This window comes from Podarcis erhardii (assembly GCF_964252035.2).
Source record: "Podarcis erhardii genome assembly, chromosome: 11".
NCBI lineage: Eukaryota > Metazoa > Chordata > Lepidosauria > Squamata > Lacertidae > Podarcis > Podarcis erhardii.
Window position 1 is genome coordinate 30,407,788 of NC_138501.1, and position 18,648 is coordinate 30,426,435.

At 44.7% G+C, this 18,648-nt stretch overlaps 2 protein-coding genes across 2 annotated transcripts in view; one reads left to right on the top strand and one right to left on the bottom strand.

The window, feature by feature from the left end:
- The window catches only part of MRPS27 (mitochondrial ribosomal protein S27), a 53,371-nt gene extending 51,268 nt beyond the window's left edge, over window positions 1-2,103 (bottom strand). The window contains exon 1 of the mRNA XM_081881240.1: window positions 1,957-2,103. Coding sequence (XP_081737366.1) covers window positions 1,957-2,017 — 61 coding nt within the window. The 5' untranslated portion in view covers window positions 2,018-2,103. The remainder of the gene's footprint in view (window positions 1-1,956) is intronic.
- PTCD2 (pentatricopeptide repeat domain 2) lies at window positions 2,098-18,408 on the top strand. Its single transcript, XM_081881256.1, has 10 exons — window positions 2,098-2,269; window positions 5,194-5,286; window positions 6,682-6,811; window positions 7,875-7,992; window positions 10,688-10,766; window positions 13,101-13,192; window positions 15,069-15,182; window positions 15,796-15,870; window positions 17,283-17,396; window positions 18,126-18,408. The coding sequence occupies exons 1-10, from the start codon at window positions 2,164-2,166 to the stop codon at window positions 18,348-18,350; spliced, it is 1,146 nt and encodes a 381-aa protein (XP_081737382.1). The 5' UTR covers window positions 2,098-2,163; the 3' UTR covers window positions 18,351-18,408.
- The last annotated feature ends 240 nt before the right edge of the window (window positions 18,409-18,648 follow it).

An 18,648-nucleotide genomic window follows, 5' to 3' on the forward strand; every position in this document is an offset into this window, starting at 1 on the left:
AGTGGTGCATGCTCTAGTTATCTCCCGCTTGGACTACTGCAATGCGCTCTACGTGGGGCTACCTTTGAAGGTGACTCGGAAACTACAACTAATCCAGAATGCGGCAGCTAGACTGGTGACTTGGGGCGGCCGCCGAGACCACATAACACCGGTCTTGAAAGACCTACATTGGCTCCCAGTACGTTTCCGAGCACAATTCAAAGTGCTGGTGTTGACCTTTAAAGCCCTAAATGGCCCCGGTCCAGTATACCTGAAGGAGCATCTCCACCCCCATCGTTCTGCCCGGACGCTGAGGTCCAGCACCGAGGGCCTTCTGACAATTCCCTCATTGCGAGAAGCAAAGCTACAGGGAACCAGGCAGAGGGCCTTCTCGGTAGTGGAGCCCGCCCTGTGGAACGCCCTCCCATCAAATGTCAAAGCGATAAATAACTACCTGACATTCAGAAGACATCTTAAGGCAGCCCTGTTCAGGGAAGTTTTTAATGTGTGATATTTTAGTGTATTTTTGGTTTCTATGGAAGCCGCCCAGAGTGGCTGGGGAAACCCAGCCAGATGGACGGGGTACAAATAAAAAATTATTAGTATTAGTATTAGTATTGCATTACAAATTAAAACCAGAGTAGAGGTTAAAACAAAGGCTCACTTTGTTCAAGGGAAGTGGGGAATGGGAAAACTCCAGCTTTCATCTTCAACCCTAGAGGGAAATACTGTACATTGTGGAAAGGTACTACAGAATATTTAGAGGATTCCACATCCTTTCTCTCTCTCATGAGGCAGTTAAGGAATGGAAGAGGATGAAGTTGAAAACAGCTATTTTTCTCCCTTTCTGTGTCTCGCCTGCTTGCTGTACAAAAATCCTCCAACGGGGACTTAGCTCTGACTCTATGCAAATCCAGGATTATAATGCAGCACTACACATCTCCCAATGGAGGCTACATGATGATGGGTTTATAGTTTTATGTATACAAGAAGAAAATAGCCCTTGTCAACCTGATGTCCTCCAGTTGTTGTTGAACTCCAGCTCCCATCAGCTCCAGCCAGCACATCTGGAGGGCACCAGGTTGTCAAAGGTATAAAATGAGCAGCCAAAAGGCCAAAAACATATTTGTTGGCCACAGTCACTATGCTATTGATGTAAAAAAGGAAGGGCATAATAACACCAAGCACATTTTTCTAAACTCCAGGTTCCCATTGATTTTGGCAACGACAGCATATATGTATATATGTGTGTACACACACACACACACACACACACAGAGGGAGAGAGAGCACATGGAGGGAGGGCAACCACGAGCCTTGATGGAAATGCCAAGTGGTCAACAGATAGATCATTTGACCAGAGGAGGGAGAGATAACCCTCCTTCTCAGCTGGCTGAAATGTATACAAGAGCACTTTTGCTAACTCTCAAAAAGGCTGGCCAAATGAATGTGGCTCTCACACCAAAGGGTTAGCCGTACCCTTACATAAAAGGTCAACGTGGTAAAACGATGGGGGTCATGGAATCACAGAACCGTAGAGCTGGGGAAAGATCATTAAGGGTCATCTAGTCCAACCCCCTGCAGTGCAGGAATCCTTTTGCCACAATACAAAAAGCTGCCCCAGAAGTGACCTCAGGGCTCCATTGATAACCATGAATCCTTCGCAGCGCTGGATGAAATCTCTGGCAGCTAACACGGAAACCCTAGGGGGGAAAACTCTCACATATAAAACGGCAAAGGCTGTAGTGACACGAAAGCCGTTTAAACTCGAGCAGCCTCGTTCAGACTCAGGCGCAGGAAGGTCAAGCGAGGAGGCTGCTGCAAGTCTGACGCCCATGTGCTCCAATATCTGAGGGCACGGAGAACACATTCCGGGGCGCAGCCTGGCCTCACGCAGACCTCCCCTGCGCTGCGCTCGGGGCCCCTGGAGCTCAGTCCCCGAAAGACCCGCCTGGCGGCCCCCCAGCCCACACCCACCTGCCGCAGCCCAGCTCCGAAGCGCAACCCGCAACCCTCGCCTCAGGACGGGCGCCGCCATCTCGGCCCGCACCACCTCTTCGACGGGGGAGGAGGAGTTTAGACGGCACGCCGGCGCAGCCGCTGGCGAGACGCGGGAGATTCGGCGAGGGCGGTCCCTGCGCGCCCCTCCTGCCGCGGCCGCTCTTGGTACGTTCCGGGGACAGAATGGCAGCGGCAGTGGGCAGTTCCAATGGAATCCTGCGAGAGACCGTCCGGCGCTGCATGCGGGGCACGCTCGCCGCGGCCGGCTGCCTGAGCTGCCCGCAAGGAGGTGCGTGAAGGGCCACAGGTGGGGAGGCTGCAGGGGAGAGAAAGGGAGGCTCTATGGAACGCGCTGAGCCGACCTTGTAATCGGAGGACTGCATATCCCATCGTCCACTGCGGCGCCATAAGCCAAAGTTTATTTTACCGTGGCGGAATGGTGCACGCTGGGGGTTGCAGTCCCGAACGTGACGTCGCAGGAAAGGCCTGATGTGCTCAACCCAAGGTCCTTTAGGATGTGAGAAGCTGCGTGGTTGCGCTCCGCGTGTTTCGAGCGCCGGGCTTTTCTTCTCTCATCCCAGGGATGAATGTGGAACGCCCTAGGAGACAAAATTTAGAAATTCGTTCCAGTGATACCTTAGAGACAACTAAGTTTGTTATTGGTATAAGCTTTCGTGTGCAAGCTCATGCCAATAACAAACTTAGTTGGTCTCTAAGGTGCTACTGGAAGGTATTTTTTTATTTTGTTTCGACTACAGCAGACCAACACAGCTACCTACCTGTAACTAGCCCTATGTGACGACTGCATTGGAGCCTGTTGCGTGGAGTGTGTACAGCCTATGAGATCCACAGAGATCTTCCATCAGGCGGCAGAGAGAAAGTGAAAAGGCGCCATGCTTTTTAACATCTATATGAAGCCGCTGGGAGAGATCACCTGGGGGTTTGGACTGGGTGTCCATCAATATGCAGATGAAACCCAGGTCTACCTCGGTTTCAAATCAGAACCAGTGAAGGCGGTGAAGGTCCTGTGTGAGTGAGTGCCTGGAGGCGGTTGGAGGATGGATGGCGGCTAATGGATTGAAGTTGAATCCTGACAAGACAGAAGTACTGTTTTTGGGGGACAGGGGGCGGGCTGGTGTGGAGGACTCCCTGGTCCTGAATAGGGTAACTGTGCCCCTGAAGGACCAGGTGCGCAGCCTGGGAGTCATTTTGGACTCACAGCTGTCCATGGAGGTGCAGGTCAATTCTGTATCCAGGGCAGCTGTCTACCAACTCCACCTGGTACGCAGGCTGAGACCCTACCTGCCCGTGGACTGTCTCGCCAGAGTGGTGCATGCTCTAGTTATCTCCCGCTTGGACTACTGCAATGCGCTCTACGTGGGGCTACCTTTGAAGGTGACTCGGAAACTACAACTAATCCAGAATGCGGCAGCTAGACTGGTGACTGGGGGCAGCCGCCGAGACCACATAACACCGGTCTTGAAAGACCTACATTGGCTCCCAGTACGTTTCCGAGCACAATTCAAAGTGCTGGTGTTGACCTTTAAAGCCCTAAAGGGCCTCGGCCCAGTATACCCGAAGGAGCGTCTCCACCCCCATCGTTCTGCCCGGACGCTGAGGTCCAGCGTCGAGGGCCTTCTGGCGGTTCCCTCATTGCGAGAAGCAAAGCTACAGGGAACCAGGCAGAGGGCCTTCTCAGTAGTGGCACCCACCCTGTGGAACGCCCTCCCATCAGATGTCAAAACGATAAATAACTACCTGACATTCAGAAGACATCTTAAGGCAGCCCTGTTCAGGGAAGTTTTTAATCTGTGATATTTTACTGTATTTTTGGTTTCTATGGAAGCCACCCAGAGTGGCTGGGGAAACCCAGCCAGATGGGCGGGGTACAAATAATAATTTATTATTAAATTATTATAACAGGGATAGCCGCAAATAACTTAACCCAGCATGTTTTTGTATTTGAGAAGAGTTTTAACGCATTTGAAATAAATGCTGCTGCCTTTCCCAGTGAATTCAGAAGGGGACATTGTTGAGTGTTGGAGCACGCTATTTCTCAATAAACCTCTGCATGTGCATAAGCATATTTAATTACTGTATTGCATTCGCTAGTTGCTGCCCATGAAACATTCTGAAGCAACTGAAAAGTAAAAACATTTTCAAGGCTAGTATAGGATACATAGTCGTATCCAGTGTTAGCTGAAAAAGCCTGCTGAGCTAGTGGAGCAGCAGTATTGGCTATGACCTGATGGCTCTGCTCTGAGTAGAACCACATCTGTCTACTCAGCATACCTTTTTCCCCCTTCTGCCTGCATTGCAGGGGGTTGGACTAGAACTCGTGGTCTCTTCCAACTCCTCAAGCCTATGATTCTAAGCTTCTGTTTTTAGCCCTGTGCACTATTATACTTTTCTGTTCTGGCTTACGAGGGCTAATGCTTGCTTATGATCACTTGATGGTGATGGTGGTAGCTAATTATAGGTGTACCTCCTTGGTCCGTGATGTCCAGTCTGTGACATCTTGTTTCAAACAGACAAGTTATTGAATTAGTTAACAGTTAGCAAGGGAATCCTCTAACTGGAGCAGGCCTACTTACCTTGCAGAACAGGAGCTGCAGAGAGGGGTGCTTTTCAGCTGTGACTTTCAAAAGGCATGTGCTGTGAGGTGAAACGGGCAAAGCAGGAGGTGTAAGTGAGGAAGGATAGGAAGGCATCAGTCAATATAAGTCTGCACCTGAGAAATAAAAATACAGAAAAGCAAACATATTTATTGTTACGGGTTGCTGGCCGTGTTGGTCTGCCATAGTCGAAACAAAATAAAAAATAATAAAATTCCCTTCCAGTAGCACCTTAGAGACCAACTAAGTTTGTTATTGGTATGAGCTTCCGTGTGCATGCATACTTCTTCAGATATTCAGATATTTATTGTGTCGTGTGCTTTTATGGGTTAGAGCAGACTTTCTAAGCTTATCCAAATATTACAAGAGAACGTTTACAGTCATTGAGTAGAAGAATATTATATCTGCATAAGGGATGTGAGTCCCCACCATTCTCCTTTATGTTAGTAGGTGAAAGTATGAGCATTTCTGAAACTGATACGCAGTACAAAGCATCCACTTCCTTTACACAGCCTAAGGTTTAAATAGATACTATTATTGAAATCTTAAATGTATGGTGTATTCTGAATATCTCTCTTTTCCTCCCTTTCATTTTCAGCCAAACGCTATTTGTTAACAGAAGATGTTTTGCAATTACATGCATTTCAGCAACATAAGTTGGAAGTGGGATATAAACTATATGGCGAGAAAGGTAAGCCCTTCAGGGAAATGTTGGTCTCCCAGGATGAGAGGCTGGGGGGAGAAAGAAAAGATCCCAGGTGAGAGCTGTGACCTTCTGTGGGTGGTAACAACCTTTACGAGAGGATTCTGTACCCTTATTTTTTGTAGCTGCTTTTGTTTTTAATTTACATTAGTTTTCTGTACTGTATCATGAAAAAAACCTAATAAAAATCTTAAGAGAGAAAGAAAAAAGTAAGGTAGCCCTTTCGTGTATACCAGAGGTGGGGAACCCATAGTTTCCCAGATGCTGTGGGTCTACAACATCCTGAAAGCCTCCAATTCCCCACCCCTGATGTGTATGCTTTACTTAACCATTCACAAATTAATGTTGCAAAGCTTAAAGGCAATCAGTGGCTTATCAGATACGGTTTTGCTAGTCATCACAGGGTCAGAGCAAAAGCCATATTGAGGCTTCTCATAGTTATTGTACACCGAGGAATTCTCTGGTGTTTGGTAATGCTCTCTGTCCTTGGCGTGACTGGTGTATGCTCAAACGTCTATTTATTTATTAGGAGTATTTTAACATCACAGTAATACTGTAGTGTGGGGATGGGGAATCCGTGTCCCTCTAGGTATTTGTTTGACTCCAGCTTCCATCAGTCCCAGCCAGCAGGGCCAAATAGTCAGGGATGATGGGAATTGTAGTCCATCAACTTCTGGACTACATCCCTGCCAGAACAACATCGGACAATAAAAACAAAACATGTTCTCAAAAGAGGGCATGCTTTTTGTGGGAAAGTGCAGCTTCTATCTTTGTTTTGAGCAAATACCGTATTAGCCCGAATATAAGACGTACCCGCAAATAAGTCACACCTTTTAAATTAAAGGCTTATTTGCAGATGCAGCCTGCCTCCTGGCACTGCCGCCCTGAACAGGGGATGGGAGGGCAGGTGGCACTGGCACTCAGTTCTGAGCGTGCTGTGTGCCTGCCTCCCTGTTCAGGGCGGTAGTGCCAGGAGATGGGCACGCAGCGCTTGGTTCCAACTATATGCTGCACTTTAACTTTTCACAGTAGGAATTTGGAAAAAAAGTGTGGCTTATATTTGGGTCAATACGGTATGTGCTAAATGTCCCTTGTGGTTGGCTGGGGAGCAAGGGTTCATCTCCCTCCTGGGCATCATGCAGGCACTAGGGTCCAGGCACTAGACTTGCCCCCAGTAGATGATCACTGCTTAAGGGCAAAGCTATTGCAATGTGATGTGTGAGGGCAGAAGTTTTTGTGGGGGTGGGTGGGAAACCCAATATGCTCTACGTACAACTAATCCGGCCATGACTACCGTAACTGGGACAAGGCATGTAAACTGACAGTACGATTTTTCTATATAACCTAAATACAAATAAATATATTCTATTAATTCTGTTTCAGACACATATTTCAAAACTATTGAAGACAAGTTAGCGAAAAATATGCTAATTCTCAGAGATGAATTGAAATTGTTGCTGCATTTGTGCCAGACGAAAGATGAAGTGGAAATAGTCAAGAGGGTGATATACAGGTAAAATTCAGAAGAAGAGATTCTAGTTCCTTCTTTTGCATTTCCTTTAGTCCAGAATATCCTGGACCATGCGACAGTTAGTAGGGAACTTTGATATTTTTAACAGGATCAGCCTTTATACAGTTACACTTCAAAGTTTTCAGTCCATGCCTGAGGTCATTGGGTTGTATTCAACATAGCACTAAAGTGGACTTTCCATCAGTGCAAAGCTTTGTACTTGTGCAACAGCATGATCTCCTCCCCCCTTGTACCCCTTAAAACCCTCCAGAACAAAATTGAGATGGCATAGGGCATGCATACAGGGATCCCAGTGTGCTGGCAGAAATATTTTGTTGACTAGTACCCACTGGGCAAATGCATTTAAAGCTAAGTAAAGTAACATGATTTGCTTGTGGCTGCCTATCCAGGTTTATCATCCTGAAATGCTGTTGCTGTGAAGCAAATGCAATTTTTATCATAAAGTTAATCAAGTTGATTAGGTTGAATCAGCCAATAAATGCCTCTGATGTCAATGAAGAACAACAAATTGGGAACAGAATTACTGTTCAATCTGCAAGTAGATGTTATGAAACACGAAATACTGACTAGAAGAAGATAATTAATTAGAATCCCGTGCCATCTTCCAAAATTAGTATTATGCCTATGACAGAGCAAAGGATTAATTCTGAACAGGGCTGGCCCACCCTTGAGGCAAAGTACGGCAACCGCTTTAGGCGGCAGGCTATATGGAGCAGCAGATCTTCACTCCCCCCTTGTTTCTGATGTAGCTCTTCACTAACCCCTTCTTCCCTGGTGGGGAAGGAGGTGCCGTTTTGTTGTTCACCTCGGGTGCCAAAATGTTTTGGGCCTGATCTTGAAAGATATCATTTCTCCTCTTTGTTATGTTGCATCACATGGTAATTCTGTGCAGTGGCTCTGATTGGTTTTCTAGTCACATACAAGCAGGCAGCAAGTAACTCTGTCCATGTAGGTTCCTTTCATTAAGACTACCTTGTTTCTGCATTTATCTGCTCTTTAAAACTAGATTGCCACACACACAACAAATTCCATGTCTTCTCTACAGGTACCATGCTGAGAACAAAAATGTGGCCTTTGGTGGTTTCAAATTTGGTCCTCTTTTTATGAGGCTGTGTTATGAAATGAATCTTGAAGCAACGGCACTGGAGCTCATCAAAGACCAGGTAGAATTCAGAAACACACCCGTCTCTTTTCTTCTCTAGTCCAGTGGGAACTCTTCCCTATACCAGCTCCCTTAAATCCATTGGTAGCTGTGAAAAGTATATACCGTATTTTTCGGTCTATTAGACGCATCGGACCATAAGATGCGCCTAGTTTTTAGGGGAGGAAAACAAGAAATAAGAAAGCAACGCAAAGCCTCCTGAGCGCTCCTCCCTCTTCGCTCAGGAGGCTTTGCAGGGCTATCCCTGAAGCCAGGAGAGCAAGTGGGATCGGTGCAAGCCTCGCGCTCTGTCCCTTCCCCCACCTCCCGCAAAAGCCAGGGATAGCCACGCAAAGCCTCCGCAGGGCAGCGGGATGAAGGCTTACCACTGCCCTGCGGAGGCTTTGCGCTGCTAAGGCAGAAGCTAAAACAGCCAGAGGGAGCACTGCACAGTGCACAGCCCGGGTTTTCCCCGCCAGCCCCAAAGAGCAGCTCGGGGAGCAGCAGGCAGGCCGTGTGCAGCCTGTCCACTGCTCCCAGAGCTTGTCAGGGCTCGAGGGGGAAGGCCCGGTTGCTCTGCCGGCTCCAAAGAGCAGTTCAGGAGTGCACATCTGCGCACAGCCTGCCCGCTGCTCCCGGGGCTGGAGGGGGAAGCCCGGGTTTCCCCCGCCAGCCCCAAAGAGCAGCTCAGGAGCGTGCCGCACTCCGACAATTTAGCTCCAGGGACCACACATTCGCACCATAAGACGCACAGACATTTCCCCTTAGTTTTTAAGAGGAAAAAAGTGCATCTTATGGAGCGAAAAATACAGTAGATAAATAAGAAGCACAGAGGCTTCTGGGAGAGGGTCACTTTGCTCTTACCAGAGTTCCGAACTGATTACACTTCCCTCACCCCTTTCAATGACTTTTTCCTCCCACCCTCCTTTTCTCCCTCTGCACTCCCCCTGCATGCATGAAATTAGGCCAAGGAATGCAAATTTCCCACTCCCCCTCTGTGGACCCATGAACACCCATTTGTGGAGCGGGGGAACCCTCTGCTATGGTTTACATGCCATCATGTAATATGAATAAACAAGCAAACAGCTTGTGCTGCAGTGGAAAGAAAATTCCCGTTTCCCTCATGGATCTTTCCCATTCTTACAAAGGATTGTTTTTAAATGGTAGGAATAAAATCTGGAGAAATGTGATGAACATTATATTTTTCTCTCTAAATGTGGAGGTGTAAGGTTGGAACCCAAAAGGCTGGAAAAAAGGGGTTGGAACCCCAAAAGTGGGGTGCCACAGGGTTCTGTCTTGGGCCCGGTCTTATTCAACATCTTTATCAACGACTTGGATGATGGACTCAAGGGCATCCTGATCAAATTTGCAGATGACACCAAACTGGGAGGGGTGGCTAACACCCCAGAGGACAGGATCACACTTCAAAACGACCTTGACAGATTAGAGAACTGGGCCAAAACAAACAAGATGAATTTTAACAGGGAGAAATATAAAGTATTGCACTTGGGCAAAAAAAAATGAGAGGCACAAATACAAGATGGGTGACACCTGGCTTGAGAGCAGTACATGTGAAAAGGATCTAGGAGTCTTGATTGACCACAAACTTGACATGAGCCAACAGTGTGACGCGGCAGCTAAAAAAGCCAATGCAATTCTGGGCTGCATCAATAGGAGTATAGCATCTAGATCAAGGGAAGTAATAGTGCCACTGTATTCTGCTCTGGTCAGACCTCACCTGGAGTACTGTGTCCAGTTCTGGGCACCACAGTTCAAGAAGGACACTGACAAACTGGAACGTGTCCAGAGGAGGGCAACCAAAATGGTCAAAGGCCTGGAAACGATGCCTTATGAGGAACGGCTAAAGGAGCTGGGCATGTTTAGCCTGGAGAAGAGGAGGTTAAGGGGTGATATGATAGCCAAGTGCAAATATATAAAAGGATGTCACATAGAGGAGGGAGAAAGGTTGTTTTCTGCTGCTCCAGAGAAGCGGACACGGAGCAATGGATCCAAACTACAAGAAAGAAGATTCCACCTAAACATTAGAAAGAACTTCCTGACAGTAAGAGCTGTTTGACAGTGGAATTTGCTGCCAAGGAGTGTGGTGGAGTCTCCTTCTTTGGAGGTCTTTAAGCAGAGGCTTGACAACCATATGTCAGGAGTGCTCTGATGGTGTTTCCTGCTTGGCAGGGGGTTGGACTCGATGGCCCTTGTGGTCTCTTCCAACTCTATGATTCTATGATTCTAGGCTTTAGAGCTTTGTGGTTTCTGAAAGCTAATCCTGACGGCTGGAGGAAGTGCTAAATATTATTTGTTGTTGTTTATTTAGCAAAAGATTTGCAGTATTTATTTTTTAACCAAAGCAGATATCTTTATTCAAAAAGCACAAATGAAGAGAGTGAGATCAAAGGAGAATTTTTTAAAAAGTTAAAAGAAGAAAGAGAAACAAGATAAATGAAAAAGAAATTTAAAGGTTTGCATTAATTAAATGGGAGGGGGGAAGTTTTTTTAAAAAAAGTTGTTGTTTTGAAGCTGTTGTCTCCTACAGGCCTTAATAGAATGCTAACTGTCAGGCGTTTGAAAATGAAATTTTAAGACCCTTAATTTTGCCTCCCAAGCTTTGAGGGTTCAGTGGCTTCAGTTTGAACTATTAATTGGGTGTTGATATAACCAATATCTGTGGGTTGTCCCAAACTGATGTTTTTTATATTCTTCAGGCTTTGCACGGCTTCTTTTCAGAAAGCTCATCATTCAATATTTTGATGGATCTGCTCTTTACAAAAGGTCATTATGAAAGTAAGTAGCGTAAGATCCCTAAAAAGGAATATATTATTGACAGCGAAACTGTCTTTCTGATGTGGAAAAAATAGAATATTAAAGTGCTATAATTGACACTGAATTGGTTGATCTTTTGAGCTGGCAAAGCCTGATGTGATCACTCATGGGTGTTAAAAGAGCTGAAACACATTTTGCAAATATAATTGAAGAGTACTCATTGAGCACTTGATCTCTCTCATCAAATGTAATCATACAACTCATGATTAGGGCTTTTATGGATCTTTTTTGGTAACACTTTTTCATCTTCTAACTTCCTACCTTTGCTCTCAGCCAAGCAGTCGTCTTTCATGAGCCTGGGAATTTTTTAATCGCTGCAAGAAAACATGCTATATTTTCTGAACACCACATATTTTCACCCCCAGCCCATCTCGCACATGTGCAGTATGATCTACTTGTCTACTTGGAGACAAGATCCTTTGAGTTCAGTGGAGTTAACTTTTAGGCAAATGTGCATAGGATTGCAATCTAACTATTGCAATCCGTACACAGACTTGGGAGAAAATGCCACCAACCTTTTGAGGAAGCACATATACAAAGGAGCTGCATGCTGGGGGGGGGTGTTTATTTAAAATCATATTCCTTTTTTCATAACATCTCAGAGCTTTGTGCGTATTTTCAAAACAATAAAAACCAAAGCCCCAATTTTAAAGTACAGTTACAACAACCATCAGGGAAAAAACAGTAGAGAACAAAAGAAATCAGTAGCTCAGTGGCAGAAGGTTTTCTTAATCAGAAGCATCTTAGGGAGCAATCCTATGGCGAGATCCACTGCAATGAGCTGCTTAGGATGCAACAGATCTCAAGCTTAGCTGGTTGATTCCATGCTCAGCTGGCATTAAGTCCCCAGTGATGATGCCCAGCTGATGATGCGTGATTTGCCAGTGAAATTTGCTCATCCCAGCTCAGCTGGGGTTCATCTGGCCGAGGCTGATGCAAATCCCCAAAAGGGAGTGTGGTGGGGGCATGGTGGGGGTGGGAATGCGGGGCTTAGGCTAAGCCTGTTCAGCTCAGTCACATGACCTGGCAACCTGGCAGAGAGCACTATTTAGGAGGCTTGTTTTCCCTCTGCCTGGTTTAGGCAGAGCAGCAGCAGCCTGTTGCCAAACATAGTTTGGACCTGGTATGCCAGTTTTACTTATCCTGGCTTGCTTGATGCCAGCTTCTTATAAAATAATAGAACTGTAGAGCCAAAGAGTCACCTAATCCGACCCGCTGCAAGGCGAAGGAATCCCTGACAGATGACCATCCAACCTCTGTTTTAAAAAAACCTCCAATAAAGGGAGAGTCTACCACCTTCCGAGGGAGTCCGGCCTCGGAGGTAGTCTTGTGAGTAGGGTTGTTCCCTTAATCTGTCTTCCAGAAGACAACAGGGAGGGAGCTTTTTGGAGACAAATTCCCAAAGCTTCAGAACTACTGCATTGGACTCTTTGCAAACAGGACACAGTTCTGGCCACCGTAACTTCCTTGTACGAAGAACATGCACATCATGTCCTTGATGAGAGGTTGATGCGCTTGTGTAAAATGTGCAGTTTTCTTCTTCAAATAACCATGAGTGATTCGAAATGGATCCTTTCCCAGAACATGCCATGCTAGTTGCTAAAAACCATTGCTATCATTGGGTTGGGGGCAGGAGGGAGGTTATAATCTTTGTCACTTATCACTGGTACAATTCTATGTCTGTCCACTTGGAAGCAAGTGGTAGGACTGTAGCCTTAATGCGCTAAAACCTATGACAGTCTAAAAAGGCCCTTGACCACCTTTCCTAATTTGTGTGTGCTGCTTTAGGTGTGTTAGGATGAAACCATTGTATCCAGCTAAATCATTCCACTCCCGTGCACCCTTAAAATCAGTTCCAGGGCTTCCCCCAGCCTTTGTGCAGATTTGTGGGAGGGAAGGGAAATTTGGTTGTGCTTGCACAAATTGTTCTATGTGTGCAATGATTTAGTTAGATTCAACTCCAAGCGTATTGTTTGTATGGCATTTTGTTCTGTCAAAATCACAATTGCTAAAAACTTAATCAGTGAAAATTGGTATTCCTAGGATTTCTAGGATTCCTAGGATTTTCCCCTATTTTGGTTGCACATACTATAAAACTTTCGTTAAATTTGCATAGCCTTAGCAAGTGGATTATATAAAGTGCTATGCATCTCATCTGCAAAGTTTTGGTTTTTTTACGAATGATAATTATTTTTCAGAACTCTGCTTAGGGTTCTCAGAAGTGTTATTAATTAGCAGTTAATACGCTAATCAGAAAATGATGGAAGTAACAATAACTGAAAGTCTGTTTGACAGGTGCTCTGGAAGTGCTGTTGGAAATGAAGAGACAAGGTGTCAAATTCAGCAGTGATACCTATTTGCTCGCAGTTGCGATATGCTACAAGCTGGTAAGAACACATTGTGTTAAAGAGTTGCTTCTAGGGTTTTTTAATACAAGAAAGATGAATATTGGAAATGCTGTAAAACCTAAAGGTGGTTTTCTTTTCTTTTCTTTCTGGAATATTACTTATTGATTTATATTTATTTCCAAAAAATAATGAATGTAATATATGGAGTCAGTGTACAGTCAGGCACCGTAAAACAATCTAATATTAAAAACAATACATAAATAATAACCATAAGCATGACTGGCTCACCCTGAGAAAGTTTAAACAACTCTATAGGCCTGTAGGCAGTCTTCAATAGATAAATGGAAATTATCGGTTTGGATGATGGTCAAAACTCTGCTGGAAGAGTATTCCATAGCATGGGACCAGTGACATTAAATTATTGACTCCTGGTTGAAACTCGTTGGACTTCTGAACCACAGAGAACAACTCACTGCTCTTCTCAGGTGGCCCTTAATGTAAAGCAGAGGCCAAGTTATTTAAGGCCCTTGTATTAATACAAGACCCCTAAATTTGGTCCAGCCGGGCATATGTTTTAGCAGAGGTGTTGCATGCTGTCAGCCATCAGCAGTCTAACTGCTGCCTTTTGAACTGGCTGGAGCTGCCAGTTCCAAGGGCAGCCTCACATAGAGCAAATTGTAGTCATCCAGTCTCAAGGTCACCAGTGCCTTGACTAAAGTGGCCAGACTTTCCTGATTCAGATATGGCCATAGCTGATGTGCCAGGTGAAGCTGGTAAAAGGCACTCATAGCCACAGAGGTCATTTGCGTCTCTGATGAGTAAGGTGTATCCAGGAATAGCCCCAGACTACATACCTGCTCCTTCAGAGGGGTTGCAACCTCATCCAGGCAGGCAGTTGGCCTGGGTATCAGACACACAAGAGTCTTAACAACTTTTTTAGTAAGTTTATATCTCGTATTTTAAGCACGCACCACTTACGGCAACTTAAGTGAGGGCATGCACAACCAATACAGTTAAATAATGAAAAAAATGACAACCAGCAGTTGATAATAAGACTGCTCTTGACTAAAGAGATTATGGTTTACAACCAAATAAGTGGCAAAGGGTTATGTTTCAACCAAGAGGCTTTGATTAGAACAGGAAGCTTTTAAGATCATTTAAACTTACCAAATGCTGTTGCATTCAGGTCCTGGGCTGCCTCTAAGGATCTGATTAGCCACTGTCAGAACAGAATGCTGAATTAAATGGGCCATTGAGCTGGTCTTATGTTCTTATAAACATTTTAAAATTGGGAGACATTCCGTGTTTACCAAATTAATAAAAAAAAATTAAAAAAAGATTGGGAGGCAAAAGAAAAGTGCATGAGATGCATGTCCAGATATTTATTCACTACTTCACGAATAAAGCTTGTGATGCACAAGAGCACATTCCTGTTTACCCCCTGGGCTCAGATGCACTTACTCTAAAATGTTTATGTAGGCATGGTTAATAGAATCTGTTGCGTTCACCTTTTTCTTTTTATGTAAGGAGCTAATCCCTAGTATGCATAAACATCTATATCTCGTACTAGTAAATAAAGCTTACATTCCACAAAGACACATATATATGTTCCTTTCTGCATCTGGAAGTGCCTTCTTCCCTCTATTCCAAGTCTAAAGAAGCGCTAAAACTTCCACAGCCCATCATTCCACCTCATGCAACTTTAGGATGGAATGCTCATCACTTTTGGCATTGGAGTCTAAAAAGTATCGCATTTTCAAATTCTGTAATCAGTGGGCTGCATGTGTGTCTAGTGTAAACTTTCTGGAAAGCTTCACAGTACCTTAACTGTTGGCTCTCATGCAGTAGGGCGGTTTCTTCATCCCGTGGATCTGAACTGTGAGTCATTAATGCATTGAAATCTTTTATTCTACAGAACAACTCGGAGTCCAGAAGAATTTTTACTACGTTACTTGAAGATGGGCAGCTCAAAGGAGTTAATATATCAAGAAGAGTTTACTACTTTGCAGTAGTATTTGCTTTGAAACAGGTACTGGATGGTTTTGATTTATTGTCAGGGTTCCTGGAGTCTCTGCATGTAACAATAACATGCACTCCTGGCTTTCTGGTTTCCTGGACCCATTTCTCCCCCCATTCCTAGAGAAACTTGAATACACTGGTACTACATAAACAATTGTGGTATGTCATATGCATCATACATCATTTTCTAGACTATCTAGGGGGGAGTGGGGGGAGCTTCCTACGGTACCCGTTTTGTTGGGATAGGAATCAAAACTGTAACTGCATTTAATATAGCCCATCAGCTTGAAAACTCAAAGTAAATAAAAAGAAAGGGTTACAAAACAAACGACAACAGATGGCTAGCTGGCACACTCTAGATCAGAAGTGGCCCCTGGGCCATCTTTATTTGGCCCCCTGGAGGCCTTTATGTACCATTTTTGTAAGCATTCTGGCAAAGGACCTCAGTCAGTCCGTCTCTCTGTAAATCAGATACTCAGTCCCCAGTCAGAGATCTTAAAGAATCCAAGCTCACGTGCTGTATAGCTGTGAGGTCCTTAATAATACCAACTTTAATGAAATGCTGAGCACAGCTTTGTTTTACGTGCACAGTTTGATTTATTGTCTCTGTTTATTCTTCCTAGAATGATATTTCCAGGGCTCGCTCCTTCTATTCTCACATCATAAACACAGAAAGCAGAGTTTGCACTAATCTGACAGTAAGTCTGCTGGATTTTGTATGTTACTCCTGAGCCATGAATGGGAAATGCATTGGGCTGCATAGAAATTTAATTAGTTAATTAATGATAATAATACTAATTAATAAAAAATGTGTGGGTTTTTAAAATTAAAATTAAAAAGGAAGGTTGTCCACTGCTTTGAACAACTTTAGACACACAAGATGCCATTTCTTTTGATGCTGTTCTGGAAAAAAATCCAGTTCTCTTGGGGGTTTTCTGGATTATTTCCAAACGGTTTTAGGATTGCTGTTTGACAGACCCTCTAAATTGAAAGGGTATGTTATAAACGGCTACCTAGCTACTCCTCCTCACCTCTACATACAAATAACCAAAGATTTAAAGTTTTATCTTGTAATATGCAAAGCCTCTGATGCTGATGGATGTTAATTCAGTGATCTTACGGAATATATTCAAACATGTTGTCAACTAAACATTCCATGACAGTGGAACTGTGAACTGTAACACAGGAGGGGCCGTAACAGGAAAGTGTGGAGGGGACAATGGTAGCACTTAAACTCTCAGGGGCAAGGAGCCCATGAGCATAGTAGTCAGAGGAAGGGGGCACAATGTGGGAAATAAATAGAGCAACAGATTCAGGTGGTGGCTGGCGCAGAACTGAGGAAGAGGAAGGCAGAGGGGATGGGAAACTGAGGAAAGGATGAGTAAATGAAAGTGAAAAATACAAATCGGCTGTATGCTGTCGGCAGTGAGTGAGGTGAGCAGAAGACTGGAGTAAACAGGCTGCAATTAGCCAAATGAGTAGCAAGCCCTGCTTCTTCTTTTCCCAGGCATCCCCACGTCCAACTCCACAGTATATAATTCATAATCCTTCTGGCTTGGTTTGTTAGAACATACTACTCTACATCCAGCATGCAAAGCCATTTTCCTTCGAAGTAATTTATTTAATTTCATTTAGGCACATTTCCTCTCCAGGGAAGCCTCACAGAATATTTGGGGGAGGGGGGATTCCTTAGAGAATGTGCCGTTTTCATGCTTTTATTTTTTTTAATTCCACAACGTTTATATGCCTCTTTAATGTAAAAGTGGTATGCAAAAAGAATAAAACAATAACATTACCAGTGGTTTGTTTTTTGTTTTTGTTTTTTTAAACCAAGTATTTAAAAAATCATTTTCTTTCACTTGGGCCATTGTGTTATCTACAAGGGCAAAGTATTTGTCTGTTTCCACTGTCCCTTTTACTAACTATTCCAAATCATCATGGCTCTTAGAAAGGCAGAAGGGGAAAAAAAGATCTGTATGTTTGGTGGGGAAAACAATCTATCCTTCTGACCTTTCAGGTTTCAGGGGCGTGTTCTGTTTTTACCTAATCCAGAGCTTATTAAAGCTTTACTCATTAATGTTTTGTTTTGTTTTGTTTTGTTTTGTTCAAGATTCTTCTTCAGGTTGCAACTGGTGACCTGGAAGACCTTGTCCAGAGACTGAAAAAGGCTTCAGAGTCCAGTGTTTCAAGTTTTGTGAAAAAACCAGAGTTCTGTATGGAAGTGGTAAGTGGATGAGTACTGGGGAAGCCAGTGGATGACCGTCAACAGTCTTCATAGCAGAGGCAGGCCATGAGTGACCTACCAGATGTTGTTGGACTCAAACTCCCATCATCTCCTACCAGCATGGCGATTGGCCAGTAATGATTGGAGATGTAGACGAGCAACAAATGGAGGGGAGGGTCACAGGATCTCCATCTTTGCTGTATGTTTGTTCCCTTGTATGCCCTATTCTGAACTTCTACCCAATATAACGTTTCCCTAACCTTATGGCATGGGTCCAGGCAGTGGTGTGTGGTCAGTGGACCAGGGGGACTAGAATAGGCCCCTAAATGTTCCCCTGGTGCCACCTTCCCAAAGCCCAGGAAGCTTCTGCCCAGGTTAGGGAAGGAGGTGTGATGCTAACTTGTGTGACATCACAACGTCACACACGTGATGTCAGCCCACACACACAAAAAAACACCTTCGCAAACAGACACCTCTGGCCCTAACTGCCCCCCCAACAAAAAAATTCACCACACGCCACTGGGTCCAGGAACCCACTGCTTCCATTGTTTTATATGTTCAAGACAGCTGGGTCTACTCCCTCCCACAAAGATGATTGGCCACACCCTGGATCGTACCCTCTTTTTTGATCTTTGATCAGCCAAGAAGGTCAAGAGGTGTAGTGTGGGTGTGTATAAGGTAATGTTTCTGCTTCTAGTTGCTGATCTCTCTGCCATTGTTTTCTCATAGCTGGCTACAGCCAGAGAGAAGCTGGAAGACAGCCCAACTCTCCATGTCCAGTTTGAAGAAATCGTCGCCAAGCTGAAAGCCTCAGGACAGACCATTTCTCAGACTCTGGATGACTTGCTGTGTCAGCCGCCGCGCACAAAGAGGCGCCCCATGGAGCTGCTCAAGCTGAACCAAATCAGCCGTCGGACTTTGAAGCCTATACACTCTGCTCTCCTGGCTGAGTAGATCCAGCCTTTCCCCTGTTAGAATTTCAACCCAATAAAACGTCTCCCTGGCTTAGAAACGTGCTTTTCACGTGGTGTGTTTTCTGGGATGAATTATGATGCTCCAAACAAAATGTATGAATGGACACTGTGCAACCAAACAAATAAGGGAAAGACTTAGATCTGCTCAAAGAAGACAACTTGCAAGCAAGCTTATTCAGCCTCCTGGGGAAAATAGTTACTGCTTGATGCAACATGTGTAGAAAGTTATCACAGATGGTGAATGACAGAGACCAACCACCCCCCTCTAATCTCTATAT

Excerpts from the sequence above, each read along its gene's own strand:
- PTCD2 (XM_081881256.1), top strand. The coding sequence starts at position 2,164 with ATGGCAGCGGCAGTGGGCAGTTCCAATGGAATCCTGCGAGAGACCGTC. Across the intron at positions 2,270-5,193 it reads CCTGAGCTGCCCGCAAGGAG|CCAAACGCTATTTGTTAACA; the intron begins GTGCGTGAAGGG and ends TTTCATTTTCAG. Across the intron at positions 7,993-10,687 it reads TGGAGCTCATCAAAGACCAG|GCTTTGCACGGCTTCTTTTC; the intron begins GTAGAATTCAGA and ends TATATTCTTCAG.